Source organism: Diorhabda carinulata, chromosome 7 (genome assembly GCF_026250575.1).
Source record: "Diorhabda carinulata isolate Delta chromosome 7, icDioCari1.1, whole genome shotgun sequence".
NCBI classification, from domain to species: domain Eukaryota; kingdom Metazoa; phylum Arthropoda; class Insecta; order Coleoptera; family Chrysomelidae; genus Diorhabda; species Diorhabda carinulata.
Window position 1 is genome coordinate 23455838 of NC_079466.1, and position 19122 is coordinate 23474959.

The 19122-nt window shown below is 36.2% G+C and overlaps 1 protein-coding gene across 17 annotated transcripts in view; it reads right to left on the minus strand.

Moving 5' to 3' along the window:
• Positions 1-19122, minus strand: part of LOC130896427 (cell adhesion molecule Dscam2) — a 177487-nt gene that overhangs the window by 27906 nt on the left and 130459 nt on the right. For 11 of the 17 annotated variants that reach the window (XM_057804504.1, XM_057804501.1, XM_057804500.1 and 8 more), the window contains 4 exons: positions 2465-2584; positions 1783-1956; positions 1021-1420; positions 561-966 (listed from right to left, as the gene is read on the minus strand). In XM_057804504.1, coding sequence (XP_057660487.1) covers positions 561-966; positions 1021-1420; positions 1783-1956; positions 2465-2584 — 1100 coding nt within the window. Of the gene's footprint in view, positions 1-560; positions 967-1020; positions 1421-1782; positions 1957-2464; positions 2585-14679; positions 14968-16425; positions 16714-19122 lie in introns of all 17 variants that reach the window. The other 6 variants (XM_057804498.1, XM_057804499.1, XM_057804497.1 and 3 more) reach the window with 2 other exon arrangements.

A 19122-nucleotide genomic window follows, 5' to 3' on the forward strand; every position in this document is an offset into this window, starting at 1 on the left:
AAAATAAAAAAAATATGTTTAACATTCGTAAATCTTCGATTTAGAAGGTGATATTCAATATTCACTGGAAGCCGCTGGTTATAGAAAAAAATGCACCGGCTACTGACCTCTTGAATAAAGAATAGTGGATATACCCTTCAAGAAATTATCAATAACTTGACTATAGGAATAGTCATGGTCGAATTAGTTATCAACGTGGATGATTGTGTCCCACTAAAAGTACCGTTGTTCATGGAAAAGTTCATCGTGCACTCGACTTGAACCTTGTGTTAGTGCCGAGCACTCACAGATGACATGGTTGGAAATTTCATCCTCCTTTATGCACCAGCGGCACTCCGGATTATCCGTGATGCCCGTGGTGTTGAGATGGCATCTTAAATGACCGTGTTTGGTTAACAGTCCGGTAACCGCGTCTATTTAGTCCGATTGGCCGGGCACCTAAACGAGCTGGATCTTGCAGCCATCACTTACGTGAAAATCGTTGATGTACGGGAAAAACGAACGAGAAAATGATAATTAACTGGATTATATATACTACAGAGTTATTAGTAGATGATTACCTTCAAAGTGTGTTCCTTAGCTTCATCTTCCCTTTGAATTTCAACAGTTTCGAACAAATAAGGTTTATCAGCTCCCGCCAATTTATAACCGACATAATAACCTTGAATATCACCGTTCCAATGATCTCTCAACGGTGGTTTCCAAAACACGGCTAGGGAATGTTGATCTTCGGCTTCGACTCTTATTGCAGTCGGTGGTCCGCTTGGAGCTTCTTCGGCGGTTATGATAGTCACGGTATCGGAAGGATCACTGGATCCGATATCGTTTTCGGCGACAATTCTGATATGGTAAGTTGTAGCTGGACGTAAAGTGAAGATACCCGCTTCGGTTTGGTCGCCTGGGATTAGTACTTTTTCGGAATTTTTGTCCCAACTACCTTTGCTCGGTTTATATTCTATTAAGAACCTATCAAAGATAAATATAAATTTATAAATATATAAATACGATGTATGTACTCACTTCTTAATCGGAGAATTACCATCGTACGGCGAAACCCACGATAATTGCACCGTTTTTCCAGATTTATCCAAAACTTTGAGTCCGTACGGGACTTCGGGTACTTCTTGAATGATCATGTTGATGTTGGTGTCATCGCTACCGAAAGCGTTTGTTGCTACGCACGTAAATATAGCAGAGTCTCCTCTTTCGGTACGTTTAATACTTAAATCGGAGAGAACGCCACTGGGTAGTATTTGTTCTCTGATGGTATAACGATTATCGCCTTTAGGTTCGAGACGTTTGTTGTTTATATTCCAAATGATACCGATCGGTTTTTCGCCTTTAGCTTCGCATTGTAGTACGGCCGGATCTCCCCTTCGGGATGTTTGGTTGCGATATTTAACGTCGAATTGGGGAGGAGCTAAAAAAATGTTAAAACAACATGCCGATAAAGATGAAGAGAACAAAATATGATTCAAAACGAAACTGTTTTTTCGTCTAGTCCGCGGGGTTTAGTCTGCTAAACTAGCGCCTATTTATATAAAACGGATTTCTAGATCATTCGGATCTAGAAAGTATAAAAACAAAAAAGTTTTATCAGAAATTGTCCTTATAAAACAAAACAAAGAATGCCGTTTTTATAACCGGCGCATTCTAGGAATTGTACTCAGCGCGTCCACCAACCATTACATTCTATTTACATAATGGAACAGGACCGGCTGCACGATCGAAACTACACCGTCACAAATATTTCTATGCGTGTTATTTTTGTTTTCAACTTACCTTGAACACTAATCAAAATGACGGCCGATAATCCGGATCCAATTCCGTTGACGGCTTCGCATAAATAGTATCCTTCGTTTGTTTTTTGGATATTATTAATAGTTAAAGTGCCGTCCTCGACTTTAATATCTGGATTGTTCGGTTTGAAATCTTTGTAATCTCCAGGAGAAACACCTAAAGTAGATAAAATATTGTAAGAATCATATTATACAACATTTTACATAATTTCGTCCCTAGCCAAGGCTTGGCCCCTCAGCTTTAATCTTTCAAGTATATATATATATATGTGCAATTTGGGCTTGTGCTGGACCCAAAATAAACCAAAATCACAGGAAAAAACAAAACTACGACATCTAACAAGCGATCGTGTCATTCCAGGCAGTTATTATCATCTCTAGGATGTTACAAAACTGTAACTGAGAGTATCGAGAAGCTGTCCAGAGAAATAAAAGGTCACGAGTACGTCTCTCCAATTTTCGTACCCGATTCGAGACAGCTTTCTGAACAGGTGACTGGAAACCACCGGCACGCGTCATATCGACACTCTCTTCGGAGAGTCATCGAACGTATTGTCCATCGTAATCCATGAATTGTCCTTATTAAGCCATTGATTCCATTCATTGTGTTTAATAAAAATGTTTGTGATTTGTTGTTTTATTGAAATGAGTAAAAAAATACGTACCAGTAGCTCTTTTCCATGTCACAGTAGGTTTAGGAAAACCATCAGCTTTACATTCAACAACAGCGTCAGAACCTTGAGCAAAAGCTTTATCGGTAGGTTCTAATATCCACCTTGGTGGTACTAAAAATTATTAAAAACATTAATAACTTCATTCGTCAAAAACAAAGTTTGGAAACAACGTTGCTTTTCATTATAGAAATAATCAAAAATGTCTAACTTGCGATATTTTTCAATCAACATTTATTTTTTAGTTTTAGCCCTTAAATGAATAAAATTTACATTGAGAACAAAAAATATTTGTATTCTTCGAAATAAAATGAAAAACAACATTTGACAATACCATTTTATTTAAAAAAAAATTAACTGAGTGATTTTTTTTTATATTATAAAGACTTTATAATAGTCTTCATTTGATTAGTCTTCCACTTCCACTAAATTAGAGATCACAAATTGATTTGGATCGTTTCCAAGACTATATAACTCGATGAGTATTGGATGACATCTTTCGAAGACGGTGGTAGCCGATTCCGCAGACTGGCACTTCTCCAAAGAAAGGAGTCCCGATATATTGACGTTCTGGGCGTCTCCAGGCGAACTCGTCGTTCATGAGCCACGTCTGACTATCTAGTAGGTCAGCTCAAGTCAGCGACCTTTCTTCTATGATCTAAGCTGTCTAAATTTCTGGTCAACTCTGGATTCTTCTGTATTAAGTGGAACATCTTCAGGGTATGCTTGGAAGCCGAGCGCGCCCATAGTTCATAGTTATCACAGTGTCTGGTCAGCACCTTGGTTTGAAACTTGTAACGTCACTGAGACTGCCCGTGCTTGAACTTTGCTATGTGCGTTGGGCAGACGTTGTCTCCAGTTTCTTCATTCTATAATCACCAGCTGTATTTCGGATCTTCTTTGATGTCTATATAAAGGTAGCGTCGTAGAGAGTTAAAAGTTTGGTTTCAATGGAACAATTCATTGTCAAGACAGGCAATGGTGGCCCATTGACGTGTGCCTTAGCTTGTCTCATGCCAGGTGCGAAATAGACTTCTCAGAGATGTGATTTGGATTAAACCGAGTACCCAGGTACTCAAACGAGGTGGTTTGTCACATTAATCACCAGGTCTTGCCTCATTCACGACATTTTTTCTTACGTCCCTTGGAAGACAATTTGGATTTTGATTGACAAGGCTGTGTTTTTATGTTGTTCTCGGTGAATCCCAGAGATGTTTCATTTTTTGACAAACCTTGTATATGATTCAAAACGAATAATTGTGTTTTAGATTTTAGAACGTGTTATCGCGAATAACTTCTATTTTTTATAATTCCAACGTGGGGGACATGTTGTATAATAAAATTCCAAGTTGTTTAATTTTTTCCAAAACACTAGTCACTCAGTCAGTTTTTTGCATGCAATATTCAATATAGAACAAATGGAAATATTCCTTATATAATCTTAAAATAATGAAAAATATGCACTCACGTAAATTTATTCTATTTTGCAATGGGACATTCTGTATAAATATATTTCCATTTTACTATAAATATGTAGAGATACGTACTATATTCAGTTTATCTTTGATATCTTTAAAAAATTAAATGAAAGTGAAAGATTGTAATTCTTGGTGTCCATAATTTTTTTTTTAATTTTACACCCAACATAATTTTTTTTATAGTTTTTTATAGATAAATTTGCTTATTAAAACCCGTATATTATTGATAAAAGATAAAACAATATCGTACGTACACTTTGGTTATTTTATTGCAAACAAAAATAAATAAAAATTAGTGACAACTCAAAATAAACATGCAAAAAGTTACAAACTAAAAGATAGATGAAAAAAAGTGCTGGGAAGGGGGTTAAAAGGATATCCTAAAATCCCAGCTAACAGTAAAGGATGAAGAGGAAGTTGCGGGTGATTTCGCTGGGATTTATCCACCATTTTTAAAAAATTCTTGTTAAATTTCGGTGCATACATGAACAGTTTAGTGACATTAGAATTTTTAGACCAAGAACGATGGATAAAAACGACCCAATCGGCAGATATAATTAGAGATAAATAACATATACTTAGATATGATGTAAATACGTAAAATCGATTTTTGATTTCAAGCCACGATATCTAATCTTTAAATTTATTAATTCTAAAAGTCTGAGGACCGTTTATCGCTTTTTGAAGGGTCCAATCCACTAGCAATCTTGGTGAATCATGTTTTCGTTAGTGAGTCTTGCCTAAATAGTTTTTCACACGCCCTACGCATCAACGATCATTTCACAATATTGAAACCGCCAATAAATGATTATTCAGACTCACCATAATACCTCTTGAAGTCCTACTGGGCCTCCCACCCTTGGATCTAGTGATATAATTCGAAGTCACGAGGACGGCATACAGAACTGCAGGGTAAATCAACTGGCCATGCAAAATCTGGTGGGCAACGACCAAATGACGCTTACGACCGTTAACAATAAGAGTTTGAATTTGATAGTTCACTCCAAACCCGTGATATTGAATATTGGACCAATCTGGTACACGGACGGCTCCAGGAGGAATGGCTTGGCCGGACACTACCGTCTTCCAAGCCAAGGTATTCGCCGTGATGGAATGCGGTCGCGCGATATTCAATCGCCGCAACAGGAACACAGTAATTTGCTCGGATATAAGTCATAACGACCTAAAAAGTGTGCTCTAGGCTAGTGCTGGAGTGCAATAAAGTCCCACAAAGTCCTGAGAATGATGGCTGCAAGATCCAGCTCATTACCCAGTGACTCAGGCAACAACGAGGCGGACTTACGCGCCTGACTGGGATCGGCGGACTCACCGATGTTTTCAGAACTCATCCTTGGGATAGTTATCGCGTCTTTCAACGGTCTGCTTGCAAAGTGAGGTCGGCAGAGATGGGTAGAGACAAACAAAGACACACATGGATGGACCTTGTGCGTGTCATACTAAACAACTGCTCCAACTAATTAGTGACTGGACTTTTAACGCCATCTCCAATTCCCAGCACTGACACGAGCGTGGTTTAAACACTTGATCAAGCCTCACAGCTTGCCTAATGACATCGAAGGGCTCTCACCATAACACGTAACATTTCGAAAAAATCCACAGATTTCAGCTGCTGTTTGGAAGATGGTACAACTTAAATTTGATTTGTAGTGACCTCTATTAGTCAAACCAGATATCTGTTAGATTGTTCTGTTTCCATGGAACATGGTGAATTGAAATCAAAATCGACTTTTTCAACAAATAGACACAATTAACTCAAACTTGTGTATACATGTGGTATTAGGTTCCAATGCTTATAATTTACTTTTTTGTAAAACGAAAAAACCTGAAGTTTTTATAATCGAACAATAGGTGGCAATAATCAGTTGTGGCAACACTGTATTTGTGAACATTACGGTTTGTTATTGCGGTAATTTAGCAATTGATTGAGCAAGTTGTTGATAGTGAAGCATGTTTGTGCTTGTTTAAAATCGGAATCATGTTTATAAAGCCAAAATTTCGATTCAATAGTATTGTTTTGCCAAAAAGCGAAGCTTCATCAACACGCGAAATTCATTTTTATCCACATTTTCTAAATAAAATAATTGCTTTACTCAAAAATGCTGTAATCCGTCAAATGTTTACACGCGTCTTTGGAAGGTTAGTGAAAATAATATGGATTTAATACTAGTAGTGCCATCTATGTATCCCTTGGTATAAAGACACCAAAGAAGTTGTGTTCTTTGGCGCAGCTTAAATATCATTTGACATCTGGGACAAAGAAATGGTGAGACCATTATTTGAAGGTATTGGCAGTGATTCATGCTTTTCAATTAGCCATCCGGTAAACATACTTTGATTTAAACGGACCAGTCAACCCAAAATAAGTGTTATATGATTTCTTATTGCATTTTTTTTCATAATAACCGGCATTGAAGACTCGATCAGAAGTTTAGGAGTCGGTGGCATTTCAATATAGTACTGCGTCCGAGTCACCTTTCATTTTTAGGTTATGTAAGTGTGTGTTAAATGATTGGAGCCTTGCTTGCAACAGTATTGGTATAAATCGAACCACATTTCATTAAAATTTTGATTTTATTAATAATTAATTGATACAAAAGTAATTTATAAGCATTGGAGCTCCGATACTCCATAGAATAATTGTGAGCAAAGTGTTAGTTCTTTATCTCTAAGTAACCGATTTTTATTCGTGTATAATCATGACATTTCGTGATATTAGAATCGAGCATATCCTCCACAGTTTCCATCGACAAAGAGACTTATATTAATAAAATAATAATCAATAATACCATAGACGTTCAAAGAAGCGGTAAAAGAAACGGATCCAGCTTTGTTGGCGGCGATGCAAGTATAATTGCCAACTTGAGATTCCGTTACCGAATCGATCAATAGTAAATTAGCTTTTTGACCGATTTTCGTGGTACTAATAACGTTTTGGGGATCTACATAACGTCCCTGAAAACTCCAAGATATGTTAAGGGGCGTATCTCCTTCAGTGACGAGACACGTTACTTGAGTCGTTTGCCCTGAATAGATCGCCGATGTGCCAAAACTGAACGGGGCTATGTGAGGCAACACTGGAAGAAAAAAATAAAGGAAATCGAACTGGAATTGTGTGAAATGCGTCCCATACTTTCTTTTCGATATGTTTAAGATGATAAATTATTAAGTCACTTAATTTTACGTAGTATTTTATTTATTTATGTTTTGTGTGATTGTTTAAAGGTTAAGAATATCGAGTGTCCGCGTAGACAGAAAAACCGTTCGGTGTTCGGTTTGTTGTCGATTTGCGTCATAACCTCATCGTTTGTTTTCTACTGTCAGAAATACTGCAGAAAGGTTGGTAGGATGCTGGATGGTAGATACCTGCCCGACGGCCACCCAGCAATTTATAAACCTCTAACCATCTAACTACCTAGCGTCTAACCACCCATATCAGTCATGTTTGATATTCCATCCTAATAGCCTAACGAAAATGGAATAAAACGTGATTAATTCAGTTCTACTCGCAGTTGGATACTGGATTTATTTCGCTGCGAATGCGACCCTCTAGTACGCAACCCCCTTGTGACCATCTATCATCTTGCAGTGTGGCTTTACCTTATGGGTTATTTATAAGTTAATTTTGGATGAGCCTAATATACGTGTCAAAAAATTCCAGACCTAACAAAGAAACCCTTTTTTTTGCCATAATCCTTTTCCATAATTTTGAAAATCGTTTTCTTTTAAATCTAGACACTTAATTCAGCGATTGTCTAACTAAAATAGGCGATTACGTATGCAATAGTCTGATCAAAATCACTGTCTGTGAACTTTGGGGTTAGGAAACAGGCAAAAGTCGCCAGGGACCAGATCTGGTGATTACGGCGGGTTGACAACCAATTCGAATTCGATCGCTTTTTTTTCAATTTCTTCCTGTACCTTATCAAGTGATATTGTGTAATACTTTTCTGTTTTACCTTTTCGAAAGTCATTTTCACAAAAACATAAACTAAATGTCTAAAATGATTGAAATTTTAATGTAAAACAGTCAACGCTTGCGCAAATATATTTCCCAATGTATTGACATCTTCGGGTCGTAAATTTTTCAGTCAACCCTCGTAGTTTCCTCTACAGGGGCTTAATAAGGTAGATTCTCATATACAGTTTGTCCACGTAAGTTGGCGGCATATGGGACATAACTTTTTTATTATTAATTTTACGAAGAAAAGTTATAAACAATTTGAAAGCTAGTTTTAATTCTAAACATCTTTTCATCACAACAATTTTCGATATTGTCAAAAAGAAAGGCACTCTAGAGCAAAAATCACATTTTTTGACAAACCTCGTATACGACTGAAAAAATTTAACATCTGATGATTGAATTTTAGGTTTTGGACCACGCACAACTTTTTATAAAGAATAACTTTTTTTCGTAAAATTAATAATAAAAAAGTTATGTTCCATATGCCGCCAATTTACGTGGACACACTGTATATATAAAGAGATTCGTTGGATATTATTCATGTCACAGAAGGTATTTTATTAGGTTTGGTCCTGATATAGGATTTACTTCTCTGCAGAGCAGATTCTCATATGCGTAAGTTCAGAATTACTTTAGTATCTATTCAAATATAATGGTTGTTAAAACAAAATGTCGTCGACCACATAGTTGATTAATAAGTTCTCCAGATCAAAGGAAAACCGCAGAAAACATGAGCCAGTGATACAAATCATAAAAAGGTATTTCCAATATTCATAAGTGAATGAAAAAAATAATGAATTTTTGTTTTGCCTCGCGCATTTTTATATAAAAAGAAAACTTCTGAAGACGAATTATCTGACCACTAAAAAATTAATATGAGGATTGATTTAATGAGAATTTGGGCGCAGGAGGCAGTTTCCACATCAAGAATTTTGCTACCAATTACTTCCTATTTACCACCAAGTGACTATTTCGTGGTTAGAAATGGTTCAATCCAACAAGATTTGACTATACGTAATTTGATAAACTTTTTTTTGGATTGTAACGTTCTTAATCGTATACTGCGTTTGTTAGAACATTTTCCTGTCTACGCGGATGGAGTTGCAAGCTACGAAATCAACGATCTATCCCTTTCTAACCGTTAACTAATAATTCTGTGGTGAAAACATTTTCCCCTGCTGCATTTTTAGCGTGGCAACTGTAGTTTCCAGCGTTGGAATGCGATACAGATTCGATTGTGACCATCGAACTTCTCTTTCCTCCTTTCGATACAATTATTTCTGGATATATACCGATATCGTCACCGTTTAGTTTCCAGTCTATTGTTATGGGTAAATCTCCTACAGCTACCAAGCAATTTATTTGGGCGTACTCTCCAGAATGCAAGGGATTATCCTCGAAATAAAACGGCGTGATGCGAGGAGATACTGTCGAAAGAAATATTAGGTCAGATAGATAAATTGAGAATCGATAGATTTTTTATATACGGGATGTTTCGAGACTTGATGCAAAAAGTTCGGGAGTGAGCTGCAGGCTTTTAAAGTTGAAAAACCAAAACTTAATGGGTTTAAGTCCAATAGAGACTTGACAATTTTGAATTTAGTTTGTGAACGCGCCTTTTCACTCAATATCGAACTGTCACTGTCCGTTTATACAGTAGACATAACCTTTTCATCATAACGTCTACAAATCTTAAAAAATTTACTACAGAAATTCGGAGTCAGTGGCTGCTACTTCAAGTTTAGTGGAAAAGTTTGAGTCTACATATTCGTTGTGTGATGTTGTCGTGCCAGTGAGACTACGGGTTGGTCGAAGAGTCGAAAATATCGCTGCCGTTGAAACGTCCGTAGCAAATAATCCAAATCAGTCAATTCAATCAATACCCAAGAGTTGGGCATCCCCAAGACCACTTTATGGCGAATTTTGCGTAAGGATTTTACTTTACACCCATACAAGATCAGATTCACTCAAGAATTGAAGCCGATGGACAATTCGTAGCGACGTACGTTCTCCGATTGGGCTCTGGAAAATATGGGCTCAATTGGTTTGTCATTGAACACAATATGCGGTATTGGGCGGGCGAAAATCCACATGTACTTAATGAAAAACCACTTCATTCATAAAAGATAACTGTTTGGTGCGGTTTGCATGCCGGCGGCTTCATAGGGCCGCAATTTTTCGTCGACGATAGAGGTCACCACGTTACTGTGAATGTTTATCGTTATCGCGCCATGATTATCGATTATTTTTGGCCCGAATTGGAATATATGAACTTGGACGGCATGTGGTTTCAATAGGACGGCGCCACAAGCCACACAACACACGTTATAATCGATTTATTGAAATTTGATGAGCGTGTTATCTCAAGAAATGGACCAGTCGATTGGCCGCCTCTAGATTTTTTTCTTTGGGGCTACGTCAAGTCATTGGTCTATCCTAATAAGCCGACGACGTTGGAAGAGCTCAAAGCCAACATTGAACGCGAAATAGCAGCCGTTTAGGCCGAAATGTGTGGCCGAGTCATGGAAAATTGGGTCCAGCGAATCAACCGCTGCAAACTTGCCCGCGGTAGCCATATGAGCAAAGTCGAGTTTCATTCATAAATGTTTTGAATGTACTTCAACCCGATAATAAAGTTTTTGAAATATCTCAAATGGTTTTCATTTTATTTTGAAAAAAAGTTGTCAAGTCCCCTTATTGGGAAACCACTTATAATTGAGTATATTTTCTAAATTATACATTCGAATATTATGGTTTTTTAATGGATGGTTACGTATGTCCACGGTGTGTTTGACGAAATAAATAATTCTACACTGAAGGCCAAATGGTTAACAATCCGTAACGTTTACAAAGACAACCTGTACAATCTAAAAATAGCAAAAATGAATTTTTTATTCGATTCTTTAACAAGGAGGCGCTATTCGTTTAACTCGATAAAATTTATGGATTAGGAGATTTTTAGATCGTTGTACATCCCAAGGAAACTGTTTAATGTCCTTTCATTATGCATTTTTCCAACGTTCTAATTTTATTAGTCTCGAATCGCTTGCTTCGAATTGAAGATCAAATGAGTTTCGACTATAAGGATAATCAAGTGTTTCCGTTTAAATAATAGTCGCATGGCGACAAATCGGGGCTATAAAGAGGGTTTTCCAGTGTTTCCAAACTCAAATCGTTCAACGTTTCAATTTCTCCTCGTCCCTTCTTTTCGCTGCAGGAGACGCGTTCCAACTTCCCAACTTGTGAATTTCTGCTCCAAATTTAGATGTCTTGGTACCCATCTGGCCGAAATTTTGCGTTGATGCCCAATTCTTCAGACGTACCGCGTTCAATGCTGCGTCGGTCTTCCACATCCTGATTGGTAATAGTCATACACTTCAGACTTGGAGATGTACTCATCTCCGAATTGCTCGATAAGTTTCCGCGGATTTTTCATTATCTTTGATTAAAAAATGATTAAAGATGTATTGCGCAATAGACACTATATATTTTTGTAATATTTACGGCTATTACAAAATTTTCTTCCGGAATACTTCAAATCAGTCGATACCGTTATGAAGCAGGATTTAAATTCACTTGAATCGCCTGGATTACCACCTCACACCACACACCACTTTAATCAACCTCGACTGTGCAATGGAACAAGACTAGTTGTAAAGATGGCGATGAATAACGTCATTGAGGCAATAATCATAAAAGGAAAATAAAAAAAAGAGGATGTTTGATCCCGCATATTCCGATGATTTCAACGGATATACCATTCGATTTTAAACGCTTTCAATTTCCGGTACGTCTGGACTTTGCGATGACTATAAATAAATCGCAAGGCCAGTCGTTGGAATCAACTTGGGAGTTTACTTGTTTACGCACCACAAAACAAGTCAATTCGTTATTTTTATTGCTATTTTATACGAAAACGTTAAACGTCATTATCCGTCCATTATTTCGGTAGTAGGGAAAGACCCAGAAAAGGAGGAGAGAAAAGACTTCTCCGACTTTGCATAACTACGTCACAATTTTTTTGTTTCTGACAAATCTAAAGTGAAACATACAAATTCATCTAAAAACTAGTAGATACCGTTAACTTGCAAAGAAGCAGAATGACGTGTAACCCCAGCTTGGTTTTTAGCGGCGCACACGTAAATTCCGCTATGGAATTCTTGCACCGATTCTATTGAGAGTTGCGTAATACGTTTACTGGACCGTGTTACCGATACGCCTTGCAAATTATCCATAGGTTTGCCGTTGAACGTCCATTTTATTCCTATTGGGACGTCTCCCTTGTTAACTGTACAAAAAACTGTGACCATATCACCGGAGTTGACGGGAGCGTCCCCGAAATCGAACGGCGTAATTTGAGGAGGTACTGCAAGGTAAATTCAAGGCACTTACTACTATACTAGTGAGGGTGAGAAAATTAACGAAATCATTAAAAAAAAAAATGTTATTTTTAAAATGGAATATGAAATTATTTGTTTTCTGATTAAATCATATTAGAAAAATTATAGTTGCAACCGATAAAAGTAATTTAAAATTGCGAAAAGGTAGGTCATTAGTTGAAATCTTTTTTCAGAAAAAGTTACAGCCTTCTGGGGGTATTTTGTCATGAAAATGGACACGTAACTTATAGTAAAAGAAAACTTCAAAATTCAAATCTTCGTTTATACTTAACCCATAGTTTGGTTAAAAATTTGAATCGTCCATCAACATCAACAACCGCTTTTTTGAGTAACGAAAAGTTGGCAGTCAGAAATCAACTAAATCGAAGAATTTCACTGAATTATTTGTTGCTAATAAATTGATTAACAATTAATTTTGTTTTTTGATTCAAAAATAAGATTATTTGGAAATTTTTGGCGACGGAGTTTGCTATTATAACTGTCGTCATCATCATCAAAATCAGTAACAAAGTAAAAAACTAGAAATATATAAATAGATCATTTTTTTTTTGTGAAAAATAGATGTTTCATACAAATAGACAGTCTTAATTTTGGAAGTATTGCCCATTGTATTCTTTGGTTTTAACCCAATGTTTAGCAAACTCATTGAATCCTTCGTAAAACCATTCCTCGGGCTGAGAAACAAAAATTTATCGCACTGCCTCTTTTTCAACAGCCTCTCTGGATTCAAATTTTTTTCCACGCAAAAATTTCGCCATAGATCTGAATAAATAGCACAAAATCCGCAGTTGAATGTGGTAGGAGTTCAATACCACCAAGTTGTTTCCAGCTTGTCGTTCTTGAGATGTTCATGTCCATGAATCCATCCAACTTTTTGGAGGTCTTACTAAAGGCTTACGGTGCGATCTTTCCTAATCTCTCTCTGGTCATTCTATCCACGTGTTCGTTCCAAACTCTTCTACGTTTAAGTCCCCATCCGATTATGTCTTCCATCTCACATTCGTGTCTTATCGTCTGTGTGAGTATTTTCATTTCTGTTAATTGTTCGAATATGGGTCTAACGCATATTTTAACTTCTGATCTGATTCCGCGTGAATAAAATAATCTTCAAAGTATCCAAAAATAATTATTAGACTTAGATTTAAATTTCCTAGCAATTTTCACGAAAAATACGGCCGATGTCTTTTCATATTGTTGCTGAATCTATTGCCTTATTAGCAACCGATTCTCCACGGCCTCAAAGGCATTTTGAAAAATCGGCTAGGGTGCCAATCAGCAACTTAATTAATTCATTAACCATAATAATTAGCAACTAATTTGATCGTGAAAAGCGACTAAAGTTAAGTATATGAAAATTTATTTTTGTATGATTAATTAGCAACTGGCTATTTTCATTTGAAATAAATATTAACGTAATTAATTAAATATCGGTCGTGACAACAAAATTTATTAGATTATTAGATATTAGTCAGCAAATCAAAATGAGCAGACAGAAAAAACAATTAGCGCGAAATTGAGTGCTAATTAAGTGCCAATCAAATGAAGTAGAATATTTTCATAATTAAATGTTAATTGATGCCAATTAAATACAGCGAAAATGAATTTTTTGCATCTAATTAGCATTCAATTATATCTATTGATTTTGCACATTTAATATGGCACTTAAGTGGTATATTTATTAGCAACTGTTAGCAACTAATTTTCCCCCATAGACGAGTTAATTTTCTGGCAATTAATTAGCGATTTGTGATACAAGTATCAATAAAATTGTTTGGTAATTAATTAGCAACAAAATCTCAACAACAATCAGCAACAATTCGTGGATCTCAATTTGATTTTTACCAATAAATTAAGATAGCATCAATAGATTTAGTATTTGATTAACTTTCACTAACAATTTTTTCTTAATCTTCAAATAATTTTCGAAATTTCATTTTCCATTTAAAAAATTTGTGAAAATACCGCAAAAAAGCAAACAGAAGAAACAATCAAACGACAAAATAAAACAAATAACCATTCACTTGTAGTCTGGACGAGAAATAAGTGTGGCTAAGTCGATTTTTGGCATGACAAGTATAGTTTCCTGCATGGCTGTAAGACACAGAATCGATGGAGAGGATGGAGCTTTTTTTCCCCACAGTAGTAATAGAAATATCGGAAACTGACTCGATATCGGTATCGTTAAAAGTCCACGATATCGTTATCGGTAAATCTCCTTCGATAACGAAACACTGAATCTGTAGAGACTGTCCGTATTGAGCTGGAGAATCTCCGAAATTAAAGGGAGCGATCTTTGGTGGAACTGGAAAGGATTAAAAACAGAAATAAGGATTAAAATTAATCAATAACCGTTAACTTGTAGTTCCGACGTCGATCTGGTCTCGCCAGCATTATTTCTTGACCTGCAGGTATAATTTCCGGCATGGTTATAAGTCACCGAATCGATTGCTAGAAAGGAAGTTCTTTTTCCTACTGCCGATACTGATATATCCGAGTAGGTCTCGATCGGTTGGTTGTTCAGTAGCCAATCTATAGTGATGGGCGTATCGCCTTCGAACGCAGTGCACGACACTTGAACAAACTGACCAGAGTGGATAGGAGCGTTACCGAAATCGAACGGAGTTATTTGAGGAGGCACTGCAAACAAACTATTTTTTTAATAAAGAAAGTTTGATACAATCAAGTCATCTATGATGGCATCGACATAGTAAGAATCGCGACGACCTTAGAACATAATGAACTTCGATGCAACAATAAAATAGCAAATATGATGGCCTTGACGAAGAATGACACATAGTGAGAAATAGCGATGTGTTGTAGCCTTGAAAAAGGATGAGCCATGACGATCTTGGAAAATAAAAAACTGATACTGTAGACAACTAGCGAGCTATGATGGCCTTGACGAAGAAAGAGCTATGAGCTAAATGGCGGCATTTGAACAGAGCAATGATAGACTTGAGAAATAACAAGTTATTATGGCCTTGATGAAGAGCAATTTCGCGCTGAGGAAACAGCCATGTGAAGAGCGAGAATAATTAGCATCGATACCATAAAAACAGAGCAATTTATAATGACCTTGATAACGAATAGGCAATTGATAAATAAGAAGCTTTTATGGCATTGATAAAAACGAGCTATAATGGCCTTGAGAAGAGGAGAGCTATGATAGCCTTGACAAAGAACGATCTTGAGAAATTATGAACTTTGATGCCTCATAAAAATAGGAAGCTATAGAGCCCTTGACAAAGAAATAGCAATTGATAAAAATGACAAAATTGAGAAATAACGCCTATTATGGTCTTGAGATATAGTCATTTATGATAGCCTTGAGAAAGAATGAGCATGATTGCTTTGAGTAATGAGCATTGCAATGTAGCATGTTATAAGGGCCTTAATAGCCTGTGGCCTTGGTAAATGAGCTATATTAAGACGGTCATGACAAAGATTTAACCATTATGTCCTTGACAAATGAGAAACTATTATGGCCTTGACAAATAGCAAACTTTGATGAATAATTACCAATAATTGTTTTGGCAAATAAAAATCTGTTGTGGCATTATAATATAGCAAACTATAATAGCCTTAGAAGTAGCGAATTACGATGACCTTGACAAATACTGAACTGTGATGCATTGAAAAATAATGATGTGTTGTAACCTTGAGAAATAGCGAGTTATTATGACCTTGGAAAGATTTATCTAATAAGGCATCAAATAAAAAGAACTGGGAATGAGTTGTAGAGGCTATTACCGATAAATATCTTCCATTTCATGGGAAACGTTTATATATAAAAACAAGTAAAAGTTTTTATTAATATTGGCTGTTTGTTTATAAAAAAATCTACGTCATCGAATTAAGAATGTTCCCAAATAAGTAGCTGTCATTGAAATGTCATATAAATACTATTTATTAATAATATAGCTTATCAATAGATGGCCTAGCAAATTACATGAATTATTGTTCTGAAAATATTTGTAAACCGATTTCCATTTCATGATTACCAATCCGCTGTATCTTGAAGATTTAGAGGAGCTGTTCGGGGATGGAATTTGAGGAAAAACAGCAAAAACTAATAAATTATCTACTAAAAATCACCGTTCACGTGTAATTCCGTTGTGAATGTTGCTGCACCAGCTTTATTTTTAGCTATACATGTATAATTTCCAGCTTGTTTATAGCTAACTGATTCTATTTCTAGCGAAGAGGTTCTCTTTCCGACTGGAGTTACAGAGATCTGTCCAAAATTTCGTAAAGAATCTCCATTTAATTTCCATTCTATTCCTATTGGAAGATCTCCTTCGGTCACTGAACACGATACTTGGACGTACTGTCCAGAATGAACGGGGTTGTCTTCGAAATAGAATGGAGTAATGCGCGGTACAACTAAAGCAAAATTATGGATTCTGATTAATAAAATTTCCATTAGAATTATTGAGGTAAATAACACTCTTTATGGTTCCTAGTCGTGTAGGTTTCATTATTGTTCTAAGACAAATATTAAAATTAAAGAAAACCATCTAATTTCAAAATTCTGCGTCTAATATACAAGATAATGAGGAAGTAGCTTTCTACTTGTCAAAAATAAGTAACGACTTCATATTTTGGATCAGAGCCATGACTTATAATAACGAACTGATCCGATAGCTAAAGGATCAGATCGACTTTTACTGGAGAAACACTCCAGATCTAACACGATCCAAAAGATTTGAAACCATAAAACTATGAGCAAGCCATAGAGACGTCAGAGGTCATAGTAGGCCACAATTTCAGCAAAAGGTTTATACACCTCTTCTTGAAGATGGAACTACACGATCCACAATCCAAATTTTTTCTTTGGATATGGATGTAGAGCTGCTGAAAAGCCGAAACGATTCCCAAACAATCTAATCTCTGTATGACTAATGTATTAGTATAAAATAAAAATTTTATAAGACGGCCGTTGCCGAAGCATTCTTTCAGCTCTCAACAGCGTTGCCTTGATGGCCCGCCGCCGTGAAAGAAAGAAATCGTTGACTGATTAATGTTGCTAAACTTTCGCTTTATATATTGGAAACACATTTCAGATCATTCGACTTTCGCAAGTACCGAAAACAAACATCCGCACCCGCCAAAATTTAACTTCGATACAATATTGAAACAGGACTGTCTCCACGGTCTATATCATTTAGCGAGTTTGTAACAATACGTTTGAAAATATCACCGTTTTTAACGTATGAATCAATAATATCAATAAACTTTTCAATTTTACCGAACGGGAAATTTGGTAGGGAAAGTGAAACAACTAATTGAATTAAAAATATAAAAATATTAATAGTACCCTTGACGATAAGCTCGGTAACGTAAGTAGATATTCCCGCTTTGTTTTCCGCTAAACAAGTGTAATTTCCCGAATGTAATTCCGTTACGGCGTCTATAGTTAATACAGAAACCTTTTTTCCGAAATTTCCGACATTATAACCGGGATTTTCCTCTATAGGTTTTCCGTTAAATAACCAAGAAAACTTTACTGGTAAATCCCCTACGTTTATACTGCATTGTACTGTCGTGGATTCCCCTAAAAACAATGGTTCTTCTCCAAAGGAAAAAGGTTGAACTCGCGGCAAAACTATAACAAAATTTTCTATTGGGCGAAATTTTCAATTTTAACAGTCAAATTTAATAATAAAATCCGACAAAAATACGAAATTAATATAAATATCTCGATAAGAATTAAACGCTAAATTTTTATTGATTGACAATTGACAATTTTTCTTTAACTAAGACATCTTCTTCAGAATTCTCCAAAACTTTGTCTTTCCCACGGTAGTTTCCGCAAAAACTAGCGGTCTAGTAGAAATTAGCAAAATAATACGTATATCTTCATTATCTTTAGATAATTTTTTCAAAATTTCTAGTAACTTATCATGTCTACTGTATTAATTGCTTTTTCAAAATCGACAGCACATCTTTGAACCAACAACAATCCATTTCGCAAACCAAATTGAGTTTTTTTGATTTCTTCTTCAAGTACAGATTATAAAAACCTATTTCATGTTTTAAGCAAAGGAGCCTAGTATACCTGTCCCCTTGATTTCAATGTGTCCTCTTTCCCTCCAAGTTGTTTCCCCGAATCCCCCGCGTAGTTAAACAATATATCTGGTGGAATTTCCTTCAGACTTTTGCATCTTGCGTCTATGAAGAACAATACACGGATTGGACTACAGATTATGGAAACCTACTTCGTATGCTAAGCAAAGAAGCCTTGGTCTCCTCTATTTAGATGTGTCCTCTTTCCCTCCAAGTTGTTTCTCCGAACCACCAGCGAAGTTATACAATATATCTGGTGGAATTTCCTTCAGACTTTTGCATCTTGCGTCTATGAAGAACAATACACGGATTGGACTACAGATTATGGAAACCTACTTCGTATGCTAAGCAAAGAAGCCTTGGTCTCCTCGATTTAGATGTGTCCTCTTTCCCTCCAAGTTGTTTCTCCGAACCACCAGCGAAGTTATACAATATATCTGGTGGAATTTCCTTCAGACTTTTGCATCTTGCGTCTATGAAGAACAATACACGGATTGGACTACAGATTATGGAAACCTACTTCGTATGCTAAGCAAAGAAGCCTTGGTCTCCTCTATTTAGATGTGTCCTCTTTCCCTCCAAGTTGTTTCTCCGAACCACCAGCGAAGTTATACAATATATCTGGTGGAATTTCCTTCAGACTTTTGCATCTTGCGTCTATGAAGAACAATACACGGATTGGACTACAGATTATGGAAACCTACTTCTGGTGTTTAAGCAAAGAAG